The sequence below is a fragment of the Rhinopithecus roxellana genome, chromosome 1 (assembly GCF_007565055.1).
Source record: "Rhinopithecus roxellana isolate Shanxi Qingling chromosome 1, ASM756505v1, whole genome shotgun sequence".
NCBI classification, from domain to species: Eukaryota; Metazoa; Chordata; class Mammalia; order Primates; family Cercopithecidae; genus Rhinopithecus; species Rhinopithecus roxellana.
The window spans coordinates 155931797-155949421 of NC_044549.1; the positions used below are offsets into that span (position 1 = coordinate 155931797).

The 17625-nt window shown below is 44.9% G+C and overlaps 1 protein-coding gene and 1 long non-coding RNA gene across 2 annotated transcripts; one reads left to right on the plus strand and one right to left on the minus strand.

The window, feature by feature from the left end:
* The first annotated feature begins 2429 nt into the window (after positions 1 to 2429).
* On the plus strand, positions 2430 to 12835 carry LOC104653534. The gene is made up of 5 exons (XR_746700.2): positions 2430 to 2773; positions 5976 to 6303; positions 9804 to 10689; positions 11221 to 11396; positions 11893 to 12835. It is a non-coding gene; the product is annotated as an uncharacterized LOC104653534 (long non-coding RNA).
* RTP1 (receptor transporter protein 1) lies at positions 9180 to 12455 on the minus strand. Its single transcript, XM_010352530.2, has 2 exons — positions 12136 to 12455; positions 9180 to 10366 (listed from the first exon to the last, which is right to left on the minus strand). Exons 1-2 carry the CDS (start codon positions 12405 to 12407, stop codon positions 9847 to 9849), a joined length of 792 nt encoding a protein of 263 aa, XP_010350832.1. The 5' UTR covers positions 12408 to 12455; the 3' UTR covers positions 9180 to 9846.
* Positions 12836 to 17625: the final 4790 nt, after the last annotated feature.

Genomic DNA, 17625 nt, shown 5'->3' on the forward strand with positions numbered 1-17625 from the left:
TAAGGGCCCTAGCTCAAAGCATTTCTAATTTGTCATATAGCTCTGATAGTCTATAGACTTACTATGTTGGACATATTCCTTACTTGGCAGGCCTCTCAGTTCTCAGGGCTCCTGATCCCCAGGAAGAATCCTCTCATTGAGCTGGTCTCTGTCCAGATGGGCATGAGGAAAGCAATAAAGGCAACAATTTTTCTCAACCCTACACCAGGAATTTCAGCCTCTAGAACGATAATTCAGTGCCTGTAGTTCTATTCCTGGCTTGAACATCAAGACAAGCAAACAAAAGCTCCAGTGGGAGAGGCCCAGGATCCAGGAATTTTCCTGAGGAGTTTATTTATAACACATAAGATACATCTAACAAGTTCATTATGTGGCATGTGGCAATGTGTACAAAGAAAGAACCATCACAGAGGAATCTTTGCCAAGACAGGAGCAAAGCCCATGAGCAAACCTAGAATTCCCCATATGTAGCAAGTATAAGAGGCAATAAGAGAGGCAGGTGAGGCCTCCTTAGATTGAAACATCTTCCTAGCAGATCAGGAAGAGTCTTGGGAAACAGTTCTGGACTAAAACTAGGTGAGACTTGGATGCTTCGCTCTACCGTCACCTGACAGTAGGCCCTGGGGTTAGTTACTCCCACCCTCTCATCACATTTTGTCATTTTTGAAATGAAGCGATTGAGTCTCTAATGGTTCTTCCAATTCTAACATCCCATGACTCCATAAATACTCGCTTCCCTAAGTAGACTTGGAGAATCATAAAGTCTTACAGTTGGAAGGAGAGCCTATGAAATGGAAAGCAGAGAGAAATATACGTGTTCTTAGCAGGAGCATCTAATCTATTCTCAAATGGATAAAATGAAGAGGAAAGAGTGTAGGCTACAAACAGAATGAGTTGGAATTAGCCTGGCAAAGAGACAAGAGGAACAGATGGAACAGCATGTGTGAGGTGTCATTATGGCCCTGTGTGGAGGCTGGGTTGTAGGAAGGCAAGAACAGGGAGAACAGTTGAGTGTGTTGCAGTGAAATGGCAGACGAGGCAGATCCAAACCCATGTTCCCCTCTAGAAACATTACAACAACCAGAAACTCAATGAAATTAACTTTATAGGAGTGTTGGAAAATGGCAAAAGGTCCACAGCAAAGAAGTGAATACTCAGTCAAGAAAAAGCCACATTTGAAACATCAGGAAATTCCTGATGTTTCTACTCACCCTTGACGCACCCTTTCCCTGGTGTGGCACAGGGGAGAGGCAGCAGCCCATGCCCAATTTCCTCCCTCAGAACAGAAGGAGCAGATCAGACCTTATTTGCAATGTTTTAACATCTTTGTGGGGCTGCCTGGAGGGCTGATCTCTCTCTTTAACCTAGGGTCACAGGCATGGGAGTCTGCTTTAGAAAGCTTCAGAGAAACTGCAGACCCACAGACACCCGTGGCGAGACATTACATATGGAGCTACACAATAGATCATCTAAGACCCAGAGGAGAAGTTGGAGTGAGACTCTGGGAAATGAAGACATTCAAAAGCAGACCTGTATACTGGGAAATTGAAAAAGCCATAGGCCCAGGCAAGATGCATGCTCAAAAAAGAACTGAAAAGACTTCAAGCTTTCACCTCTAGCTGATCCCTAGGTACAGGACATGCCCAGCTAATTAGTGAAGAGCTTCTCTGGCACAAAGCCAGTCTGCAAAGACTGGAAGAGGTGGCTGTATTCCAAATGCCCCATTTTGAACAACAACAAAATTACCTAAAGAATTGAAAGCAAGAATTCAAACGGATGAATCCTTGTCCACTAATGTTTGTGAAAGCATTATTCACAATAGGCAAAAGGTAGAAACAATTCAAATGTTTTTCAATGGATGAATGGAGTTTTAGGTATCCTGTTAGAAACAACAGAAAACAGACTAAGACAGAAAATTGGTACCAAGGAGTGGGGTGCTGCTGGTAATGAATACCTGAAAATGTAGAATTGGCTTTAGAATCATGTAATGGGCAGAGGCTGAAAGAATTTGGAGGAGCAGTCTAAGAAATGCCTAGATTCTGATGAAGGCTTAGAAGACAAAAAGACTAGGGAAAGTTTGAAACTCTTTAGAGATTGGTTAAGTGGTCATGACCAGAGTGCTGATGGAAATATGAACAATAAAGGCCATTCTGATGAGGTTTCAAATAGAACTGAGGAACAAGGTATTAGAAACTGGAATAAAAGCCATGTTTGTTAAATTTGCAAAGAACTTGGCTGAACTGTGTCCACACTCAAGAACTCTGTGGAAGGCCAAATTCGGGAGTGATGAGCTAAGGTATCTGGCAGAATAAATTTCTAAGCAAAGCAAGCAGCTGCATGGTTACTTTTGGCAGCTTACACTGAGGCTGAGGAACAAAAAAATAATTGAAAGAATTTATAATTAAAAGGGAAGCAGAGTGGAAAGATTTGAAAATGTCTCAGCCCAGCTGTGTAGAGAGTGAAAAAGCAAGGATGTAGCCCAGTGGCCATTTGCTAAAGAGATTAGCATGGCTAGAAGGGAGCCAGGTGCTATTCCTCAAGACAATGGAAGAAAGATCTCAAAGGCGTTTTAGAGATCTTCGAGGCTGCCCCTCTTATCACAGATCCAGAGGCCTAGGAGGACAGAATGGTTTCAGGGAGTGAGCCCAGGCACTTTTTATGGGCTTACTATCCAAGACCACCTCCAGACTCTGTGCCCTGGCACAGTTCTCTGAGGCCACCCTAGCCAGAACTGAAGCAGGCCAAGGTGTGGCTCATGCTGCAGATCTGGAAGGTGAGTCATAAACCTTGGAAGCATCCACATCGTGCTAATTCCGCTGACTTGCAAGAAGCAAGAGCTATGAAGGCTTATTAAGCCTTCATCTAAGTTTCAGAAAATGTCATTGATAACCTGACAGCACAGAGACTTGTTGTGACAGTAGAGCCACCACAGAGAACCTCTACTAGAGCAATGCCAAGCAGAAATACAAGGTCAGAGCTGCTGCAGAAGGTCTTCAGTAGGTCAATGCCTCATGGAGCTCTGGGAATGGAATTCCGCCAAGACCCCAGAGCTTTCAATATGTAATGCCAGCCTAGAAGAGCTGGGTGGACGGACCCCAGTCAAGCTTCAGAGGCAGAGCTGCCCAAGGCTTGTGGGGCCCAACCCCCACACCAGTGTGTAGAGGATGCCAGAAATTAAGTCAAAGGAGACCATTCTGGAATCGTAAGACCCAATGTCTGCTTTCTTGGGTTTCTGAGTTGCTTAGAGCCTGTTACTGCTTCTTTCTTTTCTGTTTCTCCCTTTTGGAATAGGAATGTGTACCCTATGCTTGTCCCACCATTGTATATTAGAAGTAGATATTTTGTTTTGATTTCACAGGCTCATATGTAAGACTTAGGACTTTGAACCTTTAAGTTGCTGCTGGACCAAGTTAAGAGCTATGCAGATGGAATGTATGTCTTTGTATGTGGGAAGGACATGAGTTTTGGGGGGCTAGGACAGAATGCTATGGTTTGAGTGTCCCCTCAAAACCTCATATTGCAACTTAATCCCCAAGGTGGCAGTACTGAAAGGTGAGGCTTATAAAAGGTGATCAGGTCGTGAAGGCTTTGCCTCACAAATGGAGCAATCCATTCTTGGATTAATAGGTTAATGGATTAATGAGTTATCATGGAAGGACAACTGGTGGCTTTATAAGAAAGAGAAGAAAGACCTGAGTGAGCACATTAGCATGCTAAGTCCCCTTGCCATGTGATGCCACCTTGTGATCACAGAGTGCCCACCAGCAAGAAGGCCCTCGCTAGATGCAGCCCCTCATCCTTAGACTCCTGAGCCTGCATAATTGTAAAAAATATATTTCTTTGCTTTATAAATTACACAGTTTCAGGTATTCTGTTGTAAGCAACAGAAAATGGACTAAGACAAAATAAATAAGCAAAATGTGGTATATACATTCAAGGAAATACAATTCAACCTTAAAAAGGAAGGAAATTGTGATAAATGCTTTAATATTACGTATCTTGAAAATATTATGCTAAATGAAATAAGCCAGATGCAGAAGGACAAATATTGTGGCTACTATGCCACCGGAAACATGAAGTGATTGCTTGAAATAAATATGAGGGGAAGAAAAGAAATGACTCTCTATATATTAAAGTAAACCAGGTAAAATAGTCAAATTCATAGACAGAAAGTTGAATGGTGGTTGTCGTGGGGCTGTGAAATAGATTTGACAGTTTCAGTTTGGGGTGATGAAAAGATTCTGGAGATAAACAGCAGTGATGGCTACACAGCAATGTGAATGTACTTCATGTCACTGAATTGTGCAATTAAAATTGGTTAAAATAAAAAATTTTATGGAAAACCAGAGGGAAAACATATTTTAGAATCAGTTAGGACATGTTAACATTGAAACGCCTGTGAAACAGTCAAACAGAGATGTCAAGGAGAACATAAATGTAAGAAGTCCAGAAGAAAATTCATGCCTTGAGATGTATATGTGAGTCATTAGCATACAGATATTAAAGAACACTCAGAATAGATTCAATCAGCCAGAGGACATGGACAAATATGAGAGGATCAAAGAGACTAAGACTTGGAATTGGAGCTTAAAGAATATCAACATTCAGGAGGCAGGAAGAGACAGAGAAACCTGTGAAGAAGAGAGGAAGGAGACAGAAAAACTGAAGGTAAATCAGGAGGGTGCGTGTCCCTGAAACCAAATAAAGCAAGTGTTTGGAGATGGTCAGTAGTGTTGAACTCCTGTGAGAGGTCAAGAAAAATAAGGTTTAAACGTGTTGATTGTATGTAGCCATAAGATGCCTGCTGGTGAGCTGGATGAGGACAATTTCTGCAACACTATGGGGTGAATGCTAGCCTGCAGAATTAACTGGAAGTGTAAACATGGAGGCAGCCTATGAACAGTCCTTGAAACATTTTATTGTAAATGGAAGGAGAAAAGGCAGGATTTGGCTAGGTGCAGTGGCTCATGCTTGTAATCCTAGCACTTTGAGCAGCTAAAGCAGGTGAATCACCCAAAATCAGGAGTTTGAGACCAGCCTGGCCAACATGGCAAAACCCTGTCTCTACTAAATATACAAAAATTAGCTGGGAGTGGTGGTGGGCACCTATAATCCCAGCTACTCGGGAGGCTGAGGCAGGAGAATCGCTTGAACCCGGGAGCCGGAGGTTGCAGTGAGCCAAGATCACACCACCTCACCCCAGCCTGGGTGAAAGAGCGAAACTCCATCTCAAAAAAAAAGAAAAAAAGAAAGAAAAGAAAAGAAAAGAAAAGGCAGGATTTGGAGGGCATGTGTGGGGTTGAGGCAGGTGCTTCAGTACAGAGAACAGAAAAGTTGGAGGTCCAGGGAGAGGGCATATGGAGCTCTGGTCTGAGCGTTCATCATCAGAGCTGACCCAATGGAGAAGACCTGGTGTATCAGTCAGAGTCCTTTGGTTGAAACACACAGAGATGGCAGCTGATTTAAGCATAAAAGGGCAAGTATTGAAAAGCTATGGAGAAAGTTCACAGAATCAAAAAGAAGAGTGGAGAACAAGTCGCAGCAAAGGACAAAATTTGGCCATGCTGGGGATACGAATAGCAGAAACAATTTGCAGTCATGCCAGGGGCCACCACTGGAATTGATAGGCTCCATCTGTTTTTACTGTTTTATCGCTTTGCTCATCATTGAAATTCCAACCAACTTCTCTTAGGCCATGTGCTTCTTGCTTGGGAGTTGAGGGGAGGTGCAGAGTTCCTTGATATCCTACCATGTTATATTGTATGGGGAATAGGTAATTCCTGGAAAAGGAAGTCAGAGTGCTATTTTTAAAGGATATGGAGCAGATGCTGCGCCCTCAGAAAGAAACACAACCAGAACAGGACTGCAAAAATCAGAAACTGGAACTTTGACCTTGAGAAAGTCAGAGCAAGGACACTAACCTTGTTTTCTGATACCCTTTCAGCACGTATTCATTCATGCTTTCATTCAGCTAGTGTACCACAACCCAGAGTGGAGGGAAGTTAACATCCTATGGGGCAACCTTCAGCCATTGGAAGACAGGAGCCAGGGGACAGACACCCCTTTACCCCCAAGTGATCTGGAGATGCATTTCATTCGGCTTCTCAGATGGCTCTGTGGGACTGAAACACCCTTCACCAGTGGAGATGGCCAACTTGACAAGGCCTCCTTCCATTGGATTTCCCTCCTGCTTTGCTGTGCTCCCCCTATCTTAACTCCAGTTTTCTGAGGTCACACTCCTCAGTCAAGTACTATCATATAAACCTCTGCCTTGACTTCTGCTTTCTAGAAACACAGGCTAAGGTAAGCGCAAGGCAAATCAGGAGCGAGAGGGTGGGGTGGGGGAACAGGTGACAGCATGAAGTAGAAGGCCTGAGAAGAGCATCTAAGATGAGACTTGAGCCAACACTTGAGGGAGGTCAGACAGTGAGGCAAATGAATTTCTTGGGAAAGACCATTCCAGGCAGAGGGAACAGGTAGAATAAGGTCCTAGGCAGGTACATGCCTATGTATTTGGGGAACAGCAAAGAAACCAGGGTAGCTACAGAAATGAGGGCAAAGAGTACTAGAAGATGTCAGTAATGTGGCTGAAGCCACATCATGTTTAGCTTTGCAGGACTTGGCTTTTACAGAACAAAAAAGGGAGCACAAGAATGGCAGGATCTGACTTAGGTTAAAAGGATTGCCCTGGCTGCAGTGCTGAGAAGAGATCTGTATGGGGAATGTGAAACATCCTCCCCTGTGGGATCCTGCTTGTAAGAACCAGAACTAGAACTAGAAAGTGAAAAAAAATTCAAACCCTTTTGAGGGAGGCTTGAAAGGAAAAAGTCTTCTTTAAAAGGCAGAACTATCCAAAGATGGCATGAGCTACCTTAGGTGGTAATGATCTCCTGTCACTGGGGGTGCTCAAATACAGGCTGGAGAACTTGTCATTGGAAAGTGTGTGAAAATGCTTTATGTGGGCTAAACAGGATGGCACAAAGACAGACTTCAGAATGCTTCCTATCATAAGAGCCTCTAAGATCCAGAGACCCAGAGAGAATAATGACCCCCCCCCCCAAAGTCCCAGCAGAACCCAGTTAAAATCAAACGAGGACCCACAGTTCCCAATGCAAGGCTCAGGGTCCTTCACCTGACCCCATGCTATCATCTTAAAACAAAACAAAAACAAAACGCTGTTCCCACTTCAAGTACCTTAATTTAAACTGATTTGCTTTGGGATATATAAGTGCAAGACCTAGGAAGAATGAGTGGTAAAGTGAGAAGGAGACTCCGAATACTGTCACAAGCGTAATATGCTAGAGAGGTGAGGATATGGCTGGAGATGACTCAGCTTATTGGTTCATTTATTCCTTCAATACATTTTTATTGAACATTTGTTATGCATTCAATAGAGGTGAATGAAATCCATGGAGCCTATGCTTCTTGGAACTTACATCCTAGCAGGGATGAGTAATTATAACAAGTTTGATGAATGTCCCAGCAAGGATGTTAGAGCTCAGTGACAAAGACTCGCAGAGCAGAACACAGCCATTGTAGCAGCAAACCTGCAGGAGCAAGGGAGTGTGAGGAGGGTGAAATCCCCAGAGCACAGGTTGGGGAGGGAGTAGGGCAGCTAGAGAAAGGGAAGCTGAGCCCCAGTCCTAAAGAATCCAGGGCAAGTCATCAAGAAAGATCTCAGGGCTCAGTTTTCATAAAACTAGGTGCAAAAGGAAGTCTACCCCTCAGTTAGAAAGCATTAGACCAGGCAGTACAGGTCGATCACCTGGGTGTTTTATTCTAATTCAGATGCTCAGGTCCCACTCCCCCCAAATTTTGATCCCATTGGTCTGGGGTAGAGGCTAAGTACTTATATTTCTTTAAAATCTCCCCAGAATTTCTGAAGTACAGCTCGGGCTGAAAACTTCTGTAGCAAGCAGAGATGTGTGAGAAACCAGAGAACACACCCTGTATTCCGCTGCACTCACAGTATTCGTTTCTTCGTCTAGTCCGCATATTCTGAACACTTACTGTCTAGCAAGTAAATCAGGACTTGCTAGATAGCAAGTGTTCAGAATATGCAGACTAGATGAAGAAATAAGTACTCTGTGAATGAAGTAAAGGAAGCCACCGCTGCTTACTTGCATTTGAGCCAGGATAGGAGTAAAACTGACCTTGCGCTGATTCCCTGAATGACTACCCTCCATCCCTCCTGACTGTGGACAAGACTGGCCCAGAACTGGAGCTAGACAGAGCCTCATGTGGTGGTGGGGGGAGGGGGGGCAGAAAGGAGAAAAGGGGAGACAGGGTGGCAGGATGGAGGGGACCAACAGCTCATTACAGATCAGGGACAGTGGGGGAATCTCAAACACACATTAATGACTACTAGGCCTTTTTGAAGATATATTGTCTTTATTAAAGTGTCCCATCTTTATATAAGTGAACCGCCTTCCTCCATCACTACAGATGATGGTGACTTTCTAGTAAAGAGGAGAGTAAAAGGTTTTTTAAAGTTTTTAAAAAGGTTTTTAAAAGTTTTTAACAGAGGTAGGGTAAATGAGGCCCCTCAAAAGTGCAGGGAAGGAGGAGAGGGAGTCAAGTTATTAACAGAAATGGGATAAATGAGGCCCCTCAAAAATGCAGCCTGCTGCCTCTCCCTACCAATTCCATTCCAGACCCCCACTGTCAGAAATCTTCTCTCCTCCCATTTCAAGCCATATCACATCTCATTTTAGAGCCTTGTAAGGTTCTCTCATATATCTGTGCACTTTCCCATGGACAAAGCATTTTACATCTTTAACACCCTCTCTCTTGCTGAAGATACCCCATCCCTGTGGCTTTAGGGGGACAGCTGATCTTTGGCAAGAGGCCTCATGCTTGGCCAATGTGGGAAAGCCATTCAACTATAATTTCAGCAAAGAACCCAGGAGGCCAGGCCCCTGCTCCTGTATTTTGGCCATCAGCTGAGAATCCGCTAGACTTGGTCCCTGAACTCTGAAGACCCTCCACTCTAATGCTTCCCAGAGATTTTGTGCTTTGCTTCTAAAACTCTGTCTTCTAAATCTCCCCTAAATTCTCTGCCAGTTCATACGCAGTGGGTAAGAAGCCTAGCTCCATGAGACACCACCCCAACTACCATCTTTCAGGCAGGCAGAATCTGCCCTGAGTGGAAAGAAGCTGGAATCTGAGAAACAAAAGCAAGAGATCCTGTGTACCCAGCAGCGAAGGAACAGCCTGATCTCCCACCTCGCGCACTTCAAGGGAAACCTCTGCTGCATGGTGAAGGCAGAATCATGGATGAGGTTCACAGGGTGGGCAAAGAAGCTAATTTAAGGCTGCAGCTAGAGAATGTGGGAGATCATGAGGTGCGGGGTGAGGGACTAACAAGAGCAAGGTCGAGCTCATTACTGTGGAAAGCCCTTTTGAGATCACCCAGTCCTCTAATTTTCAAACTTTTTAAAAGTAGTTAAACCTTTTTTTTTTTTTTTGTACAAAAATTTTAAATGGAACCCCATCTAAAGTAAAGCTGATATGATCGAAGCAAGAGGAGGAGGCAGGAGTTGGAGGATGGGTGGTTAGACCATGAGTTGGAGACACCCACTAGCTTAGCCTACTTTCCAAATCCAAAAGTCCCTGAGGCACCTACGCAGAACTTTGGGGTCCTGGGTTTCACTATGATAAACCAATGACCTTGCCCAAACCCTAAGTTTTATAGGTGGAAAAACTGTATAATTTGTACAAGATCCCCACTGAGTCAGTGGCATCACCAGCACTAGAAGTTGACACTATTCCCAACCCAGGTCTCTCCTCTACCCTCCCATCAGCTGACTGGCACCCTCGACAGGCTCTGGGCCCACCCAGGGAATCTTAGACGGAGCTACGGAAGGAGAACTGCAGGTAGATGATCAGCAGCAGGACCGTGGCCCAAAACAAGCACCAGGGGATAGAGCAGAAGTTCCAGCCTGAGCCCGTCTCGTCCTGAGGCTTGGTGGGGCTGGGCGCCCGGGAGAAGGTGTAGGTGGTCGCCTCCTCCTCCAGCAGCTTCTCGCTGGGCTTCCAGTGCACGATGCCCTCCTGGCAGGCCTCGCAGAACTCTCCGCGGTGACGCCGGTTGTCCTGGCGGCTGGCCACGTGGATGCGGTACTGGCCGCCGCGCTCGCCGTAGCACTGCTCGCGCAGGCTGGTGATGAGGTTGTCCACCAGGCCCTCGATGTTCTCCTCCAGCATGCTGGACTCGTCCAGCCGCGCCGAGCCGCACTCATAGCACAGCTGCTTGAAGACGCGCATGCGCACCGAGCCCGCCCGCTGGGCGCGGTCCAAGAACATGTGGAAGAGGATGACCAAGTGGGGTGACTGCCAGGTGTGCCAGCACCAGGAACAGTGGAACCTGCGGAGACGGGAGGAGAGGGAGGAATAGAAGACGGGCGGAGGTGGTGGAAACAGCCCTAGGAATGGGGTGAGGGGACATGGGGGCTCAGCAGAGCCTGGAGGTGGGGGAAGTGTGTTGCCGGTGCCCTGGGTTCATTAGCTTTCCCCAGGAAGCCACTCAGCCTTGTGAGTGCCCCTAGGACTAGAACAGGTTCCTCAGGATGCCACCTGGCATCCAGCAGTGCTCTACCTCCTCAGTGCTTTCCAGAGGCCTAACTCCCTCCACCCCAGCGCTGGGCCTCATTCTTATTCCTCATCTGCAAAATGCCCATGGTGCACTAGGTGAGTCCTTCCTGCTCACACCAGATAAGAAACACATAATCCATCTGCACATTTCTGTCTGTTAACACGTGACTGTGAACAGGCTAGATCCAAATCAGGAGAAAATGACACCATTACTAGCTATCAGCGTCCAGGCCAGTGCCAGGGTTAATGCATCACAAGGCCTGATGGTGGAGGCGGTCTGTGCCCAGAGCCCCAAGGCCTGTAGTCTCCCAGGCATGACTGGGGCCAGCTGGGGATTACAGGTCCCCACCCAGGTCTGGGGCAGCCACAAGTCCTCCCCACTCAGCCCCCACAGACTCCCAGGTCTTCGGGAAGCTCCTGAGTCCCGCCTGTAAGTGTCCAGTCCTTGACACCCCTCCTGTCAGCCAGTCTAGGAGCTTCACATTTTCATTCTCTTCTTGTTCACTCACATCTTTTGGGGACTGTTTCCTCCTCTCAGACCAGACTACAAAACCTGGATTGAAAAATGTAACTGGAGGGACCTGGAAATTACCTAATTAATCTTTTGTTTTATGCTGAGAAAAAGAGAGTGAGAGAGGCATCCACATACACACAGCTAGAGGCAGAGACGGCACCCAGCACATAACAGGTGCCCAGTAATGTTTCCTGAATTGAAGTGAATTGGCTGAATCAGGGCAGGCAGGAAGGCCTTGCTTCTGACTTCCAGGCTGCACCACTCAGCCTCCCCATCTTATGTCCCAAAGGTAAGCCCCTACACTCTGGACCCGTGAACAAGAGTGCTAGAAAATCATCTCAGATAGTTTTTACATACTTATCACCTAGAACTCTTCTTGAAATCAGATTCTGATTCAGGTCTAAAAGGGGCCCACGATTCTGCTTTCCTAACAAGTTGCAGGTGATGCTGACCCTGCTGCTCTGTAGACCACAGGCTGACCTCTCACTGTGCAAATGGAGAAAGCCAGGTCCAAGAAGAAAATCGAATTCCTCAAGGGCCCTGGAGCCAACAGTAGAGCCAGTTTCTGGCACATCCCTTGTATTCAATATTTTAAATGAAATTAAGTTGAATTAAATAGATTTAAACTGGTCCCAGGACCGGAGCACAGACCTCTTGACCCTCAGTGGGCCTCAAGCCCTTCTTCTCTGGTTTTAAACTATTTTTTAAGAGATTGTTAAAATAGAAAATATGTAAAATGTCAGTGTGTAGGACTCATAAGTATATTCTATGTCTTTATTTTCCAGATGGAAAAATTGTGACGCAGAGAGGAAGAGTAACACAGGTGATCAGTGGAAGAAGTGAAATCCAACTCAAGTGTCCTAGTTCCCAGTTAGGGACTCTTTCTCTGGCTTCCAGTCTACGCCAGCCTAATAGTGAGATTGAAGCTAAACATATGGGTCCTATGTAATCTTCCTCTCCTTGGAAGGTGCCCTAGAGCTAGGGACTTAGAGGCGGCCTGCAGGGATCCACCTTCCTGGGCTACTCACCTGCCTGAAGCATGCAACTCCACGTACTGCTTCCAACCAGGGCTCAGCACATTGTGCTTGAGGTTGGGGTCTATGATGAGGTCCCAGCTGTCAGCCGGCTTTGCCTCCTCCATCTTCTCATAGAAGACTTTCTTCCACTCGTCTGTGGTCACGCTTTTACACATGGTCTTGTCAGTAGTGAGGGAGGGCAATTTCCACCTTAGTGAGAACACGGAGAGTGAGGGTAGGTGCAGGGCAGGGCAGCGCAGTCTCCAAGGTCTAAAAATCCTCATCGACAAGACCAGGAGGAAGCAGGACCCAGCTCCCTCCTTTGTCCGCAGTGGAACCTGTTTCCACGGCAACCAGGCAGGGTGCCAGAAGACAGAGCTTGGGGGGGGAGGGAGTCTCTGAAGAGGTGTTTCAAGGCCCTGAACTGAGATTGCAGAGGCAGAGTTTGTGGGTCTAAGTGATCCAAGGCAGGGTGGAGGATCTGATCAAAGGTTGAGCTTCAGACCATCTCACCCCAGCCTGGAAAGAGTATGGGGAGGTGAGGACTTGGAAACTGGCTCAGTTTCACCTTGCCACACCCTGGAGGCATCATGAGCATCTGGCTGCTATGGTAACCATGATACCTTAGGGAGCCAAGGGGAAATAAGGGATGGGGAGATGTAAATTTGTTAGTAGATGGAGCAATAATAATAAACTCTCCCTCGGCTCCCCCAGCCATCTTGTGACCAGCACTTTGCCATTTTCAAAACACAATTGGAGGTCTCTTAAGTTATGATTACTATTGCCGCAGTACAGATCAGGAGCCTGGGACTCACCTAGCCTATAAATGGCAGAGCCTGTATACAAATTCAAGCTGTTGACCCCAGACCACTTCATTAATTCATTCATGTCAAACATATCCTGGCATGTGGGTAGAGTTTGCAGACATGTGCCAGGCTCTATGTCAGTGCTTGTAGCTGACTGTGTACCCAATTATTGTGCAATAGGATCCATGCTGTAATGGCCTTGTGCAAGAGCAGCCACCTGTGCACAAAGGTTGGAGCATTGCATCAGCCAGGCAGGAGTAGACAAGATTATTTCCAAGCTGATTATAGAAGTGCAGAAGAGGAGCACCACGCACAGGCAAAGCAGCCTTTACTATACCTGCCTCTCCTGCTATTTTTAATACATTATTTTTCCTTTGAAAAAAATCATATGGGTTTATTCTAGAAAAATTACAAACTATAGATGAAAGAAAAGAAAAGGAAGACTCTTCCATAATACCCCACCCGAGATGACTACTGTTAACATTATGATATGTACATCCCACTTACCATTTATCTGTACATGTACATGTGTATATGTGTGTGTATACACACACACATTCTGCACACCACATACATTCTACATACCACATTATGATATTTTCAAAAAATAATATATCATGAATATTTTTCTAGGTCATATTCCATAGTAGGATATTATAGGCTACCTATATTCTGTTATATGGATAGGCATAATTTATTTAGCCCATCCTGTCTTTTAGGGTATTTTGGTTTTATTTCCGTTTCTCACATTACACTCTTGCCATCTATTTGTATAAAACTTGTTGGTGAAGCTCACTGCAAGCATTAGAGACAATACTTCCTACAATTAGAAAACACATCTCTTGACTCCAGTCTCTCCAAAAGCTTGGTGTGGCTAGCAGAATCTGAGCAGGCTCTTCAAACATTGTGAATTTTAGGCAGACAGCAGATCTTGAAGTTTAGTGATGAAAAAGAAGGACCTAAAAATTACCCATCTGATACCAGAAACCATCTTCCAAGTGCTTCTCCTGCCGCTTCATGAATGTTTGATGCCTTGATTTATACTATTTTAACCTCAGTTTATTCATCTTCTCACTGGGATAATAACAAAACAGTATCTACTGTGATTAAAAATAGGGGCTCTAGAATGGCTTGCCTGGTTGCTTTGTTGCTGCTGTTGTTGTTGTTGTTGTTGTTGTTGCTGTTTCTGAGACAGAGTCTCGTTTTATTGCCCAGGCTGGAGTGCAGTGGCACAATCTCGACTCGCTGCAACCTCCACCTCCCCGGTTCAAGTGATTCTTTGGCCTCAGCCTCCCAAGTAACTGGGATTACAGGCATGCGCTGCCACACCTGGCTAATTTTGTATTTTCAGTAGAGATGGGATTTCACCATGTTGGTCAGGCTGGTCTCAAACTCCTGACCTCAGGTGATCTGCCCACCTCGGCCTCCCAAAGTACTGGGATTACAGGTGTGAGTCACCGCACCTGGCCGCTTTTTTAAAAAAAGAAAATTTCCATGTAGCCTCGTAGGTAGCAATTCTAATATATGTAATCTGTATCTTTGCATCCTAGTAAAAATACATGCTAATGTTTTACGTGAATATATTTTTAATTTGCATAGTAACAGCAATCACTATATAGCACTTACTATGTAGCAATCACTATATAGCATTCACCTGGTAAGTGCTTAGAAGGCATTGTTCTGGTGCTTTATAAATATCAACTTATTTCATTCAATAACAACCTTGACAGGTAGGTAATAGCAGCAGCAGCTCCATTTTGCAGATATGTAAGCTAAAGTCTAGAGGTTAGATAACTTGTGCAAGATTTAACAGCTAATAACTAGTTGAATTGGGACTTGAACCTATATGACTATCTACAAAACCCCAGCTTTAGCCACTGTGATGCTCAACATGGAATCTAGAACATCACATCTGCTCATTAAATATGTGTTTCTTCATCATTCACGTGGCCATTACAAACTCCAAGAATTGCAAATGAAGTTGATATCATTTCATCAAATGGGTCACTGGGCCCCCCCCACACTGAGGCCACATCTCCCCAGAAGAGGAGTGAGTTGTACTTGACCCACCATCCTCCCTGCTACTGCTGCTAAACTTAATGAAGCAATGGTGTCCAAAGACCCCTGATACTCGCTGTAAATATTTTAGAACTGAGAGAGATATTTAGCTTGAAATCTTGCCAAAGAAAATACGGTACAGAAAGTCATCTCTAGGCACAGCAACCCTGTCAAGCCTCAGTCATTTGATGCCAGGCATCTTGGCTCAATGGAGAGAGCACTTAACTGGGAGTCAGGAGACACATAGCCCAGCTTTGCTCCTGGCTGGCATTGTGACCTCGGGCAAGTCACTAATTTCCCTTAGCCTCAGTTTGTCCATCTGTTCAATGAAGAATTAGGGTGGATGACAAAGGTAAGGTCCCCTCTGACCATATGTGGTTTCAAATAGCTTTATACTTAGAAAACTGAATCCTGGGAGGGCAGGAGGTAGGATGGAGGCCACTGGTTGGAAGAGGAAAGCTTCTAAGAGGCATGGCAGGTAATGCCTGGAGCCAGGCTCTGTCTCCTGGGACCTGCTACATTGTTGACAATCTCTGGGGGTGCCACTTTACTAAATTTGTACTGAACACAGCAAGAAGGACAGAAATTAAACATATCAAGCCGCTGAACATTAACATCGGAAAAACCGTTTTTTATGTAGAGACATGGTCTTGCTATGTTGCCCAGGCTGGCCTCAAACTCCTGGGCTCAAGCAAACCTCCTGCCTTGGCCTCCCAAAGTGCTAGGATCACAGGTATGAGCCACCTCACCTAACTGGCATTGGGAAAAACTTTTAAGTTCTTCAGGACCCTTCATTAAACTTTTAGTCCTTCAAGTCAGTATTCTTACCTCTGAATTAAGGCAACCAACACCTATCAGTAAACTAGTTTAACTAACTTCACAGATATGTTGGGAACTGCCTCAGGTGGGAGCTACTGGCCAAAATGAGAATGGGGGCTGTGGACTTTCCCAGAAAATACATGAAGCTGAGAGGAGCTTATAACAAAGAGTGCTACCCAGAACAAATCCTCTAGAAGTATTTTCAGGTGTTGCTACAATAAACACTATGATGACAGAAGACAGAAAGTAAGAATCACCAGAGGGTGTGTGTGTGTGTGTGTGTGTGTGTGTGTGTGTGTGTGTGTGACCAGCTGATGCAATCCCCACTGGCACAAATCAAGTTTTATTTAGAACCTGAGCTTGCTGTGCAGAGGCCAGTATAATACATCCTTCTGGATAGCAGAGTATTTTCTCTAATAAAAATTTCTATCAAGACAGAAAAAAACCCTGTGGTATTGCAACTTGCTCTCTATCAAATGACCTCTAACACCATGGAATCCACAATATAAAGAATGCCAATTAAGATATCTCTAAAGCTGTTGGCCTCACCCTGGCCAATTTCTTAAAGTTTGTGATCATGTTTTAAGTGCATAAAATGGTTCAAACTAAATTCCCAACTAGAAAATAGAGTGATGAAAAGAAAAAACAAGTCTCTAATTTTTTTTCTTGAAATGATGCCCTCATGAAAAATCATTCTCAACTGTGGGCAATTTTCTATCCCTAAATGGCATTTGAGAAGAAGGAGGGGTGTGTTTTAGGGCTGGACCCATGACTAGAAGTTTTTACTGGTACCCTGTACCAAAGATCTAAATGTGCCTCACAGTTCCCAAACAAAGACTCTTTCCTCCCAGAATGCCCCAGCATTGCTGGGCCAGAGTAGTAAGACCCTCCATAATCTGTTGACTTAATGATATTAAGAGCCCATGTAGTGGTCTCAGCTTTAAAACAACTTTTAATTTTCTTCTCTAATGGAAATTTTGTTTTCCTTGGGAACTAAGATTTCTAAAATAGCAGAGCTCAAAATTGCGGGTACAGAAAGAAAAGAAAAAAACTAGTTTACCATCAGGGTAATTTTGAGAGAGCCATTCCATTCCACCCTTTCATTCTTGGAACTAAGCACTGTATCATCGTGGTTGCTAATTCTGAGCATATACCAAATCCTGGAGAACATTATCCTAGCCCTGCAAAGTCCTGTCCCCCAGCTGATTCTGTAACTGAGTCTTCCAAAGACCACCACATTGTTCAATCAGGCCAGCTGCTTCAGGATTATGGGTGATATAGTTAAGACTAATGAATTTCATGAGTGTGAGCTCATTGCCAGATTTCCTTTATATTGAAATGAGCTGCCAGTCAGAAGCAATGCTATATGGCATATCACAATGGTATATAAGGAATTCTCTAAATCCACTGCTGAGTGCCTGATATGGTTTGGATTTGCATCCCCACCCAAATCTCATGTCGAATTGTAATCCCCAATGTTGGAAGAAGGTCCTGGTGGGAGGTGATTGGATTATAGTGGTGGATTTCCCCCTTGCTGTTCTGGTGATAGTGATAGAGTTCTCTTGAGATCTGATTGTTTAAATGAGTGTAGCACCTCCCCCTTCACTCTCTCTTCCTCCTGCTCCAGTCGCGTAAGACAAGCCTGCTTTGCTTCACCTTCCGTCATAATTGTAAGTTTCCTAAGGCCTCCTTGGCTATGCTACCTGTACAGCCTATGGAACCCTGAGCCAGTTAAACCTATTTTCTTTATATTAATAAATTACCCAGTCTCAGGTATTTCTTTTTAGCAGTGCAAGAATGGACTAATACAGTGCCCAGA

Excerpts from the sequence above, each read along its gene's own strand:
- RTP1 (XM_010352530.2), bottom strand. The coding sequence starts at position 12,407 with ATGAGGATTTTTAGACCTTGGAGACTGCGCTGCCCTGCCCTGCACCTA. Across the intron at positions 10,367-12,135 it reads GAGTTGCATGCTTCAGGCAG|GTTCCACTGTTCCTGGTGCT; the intron begins GTGAGTAGCCCA and ends CCGTCTCCGCAG.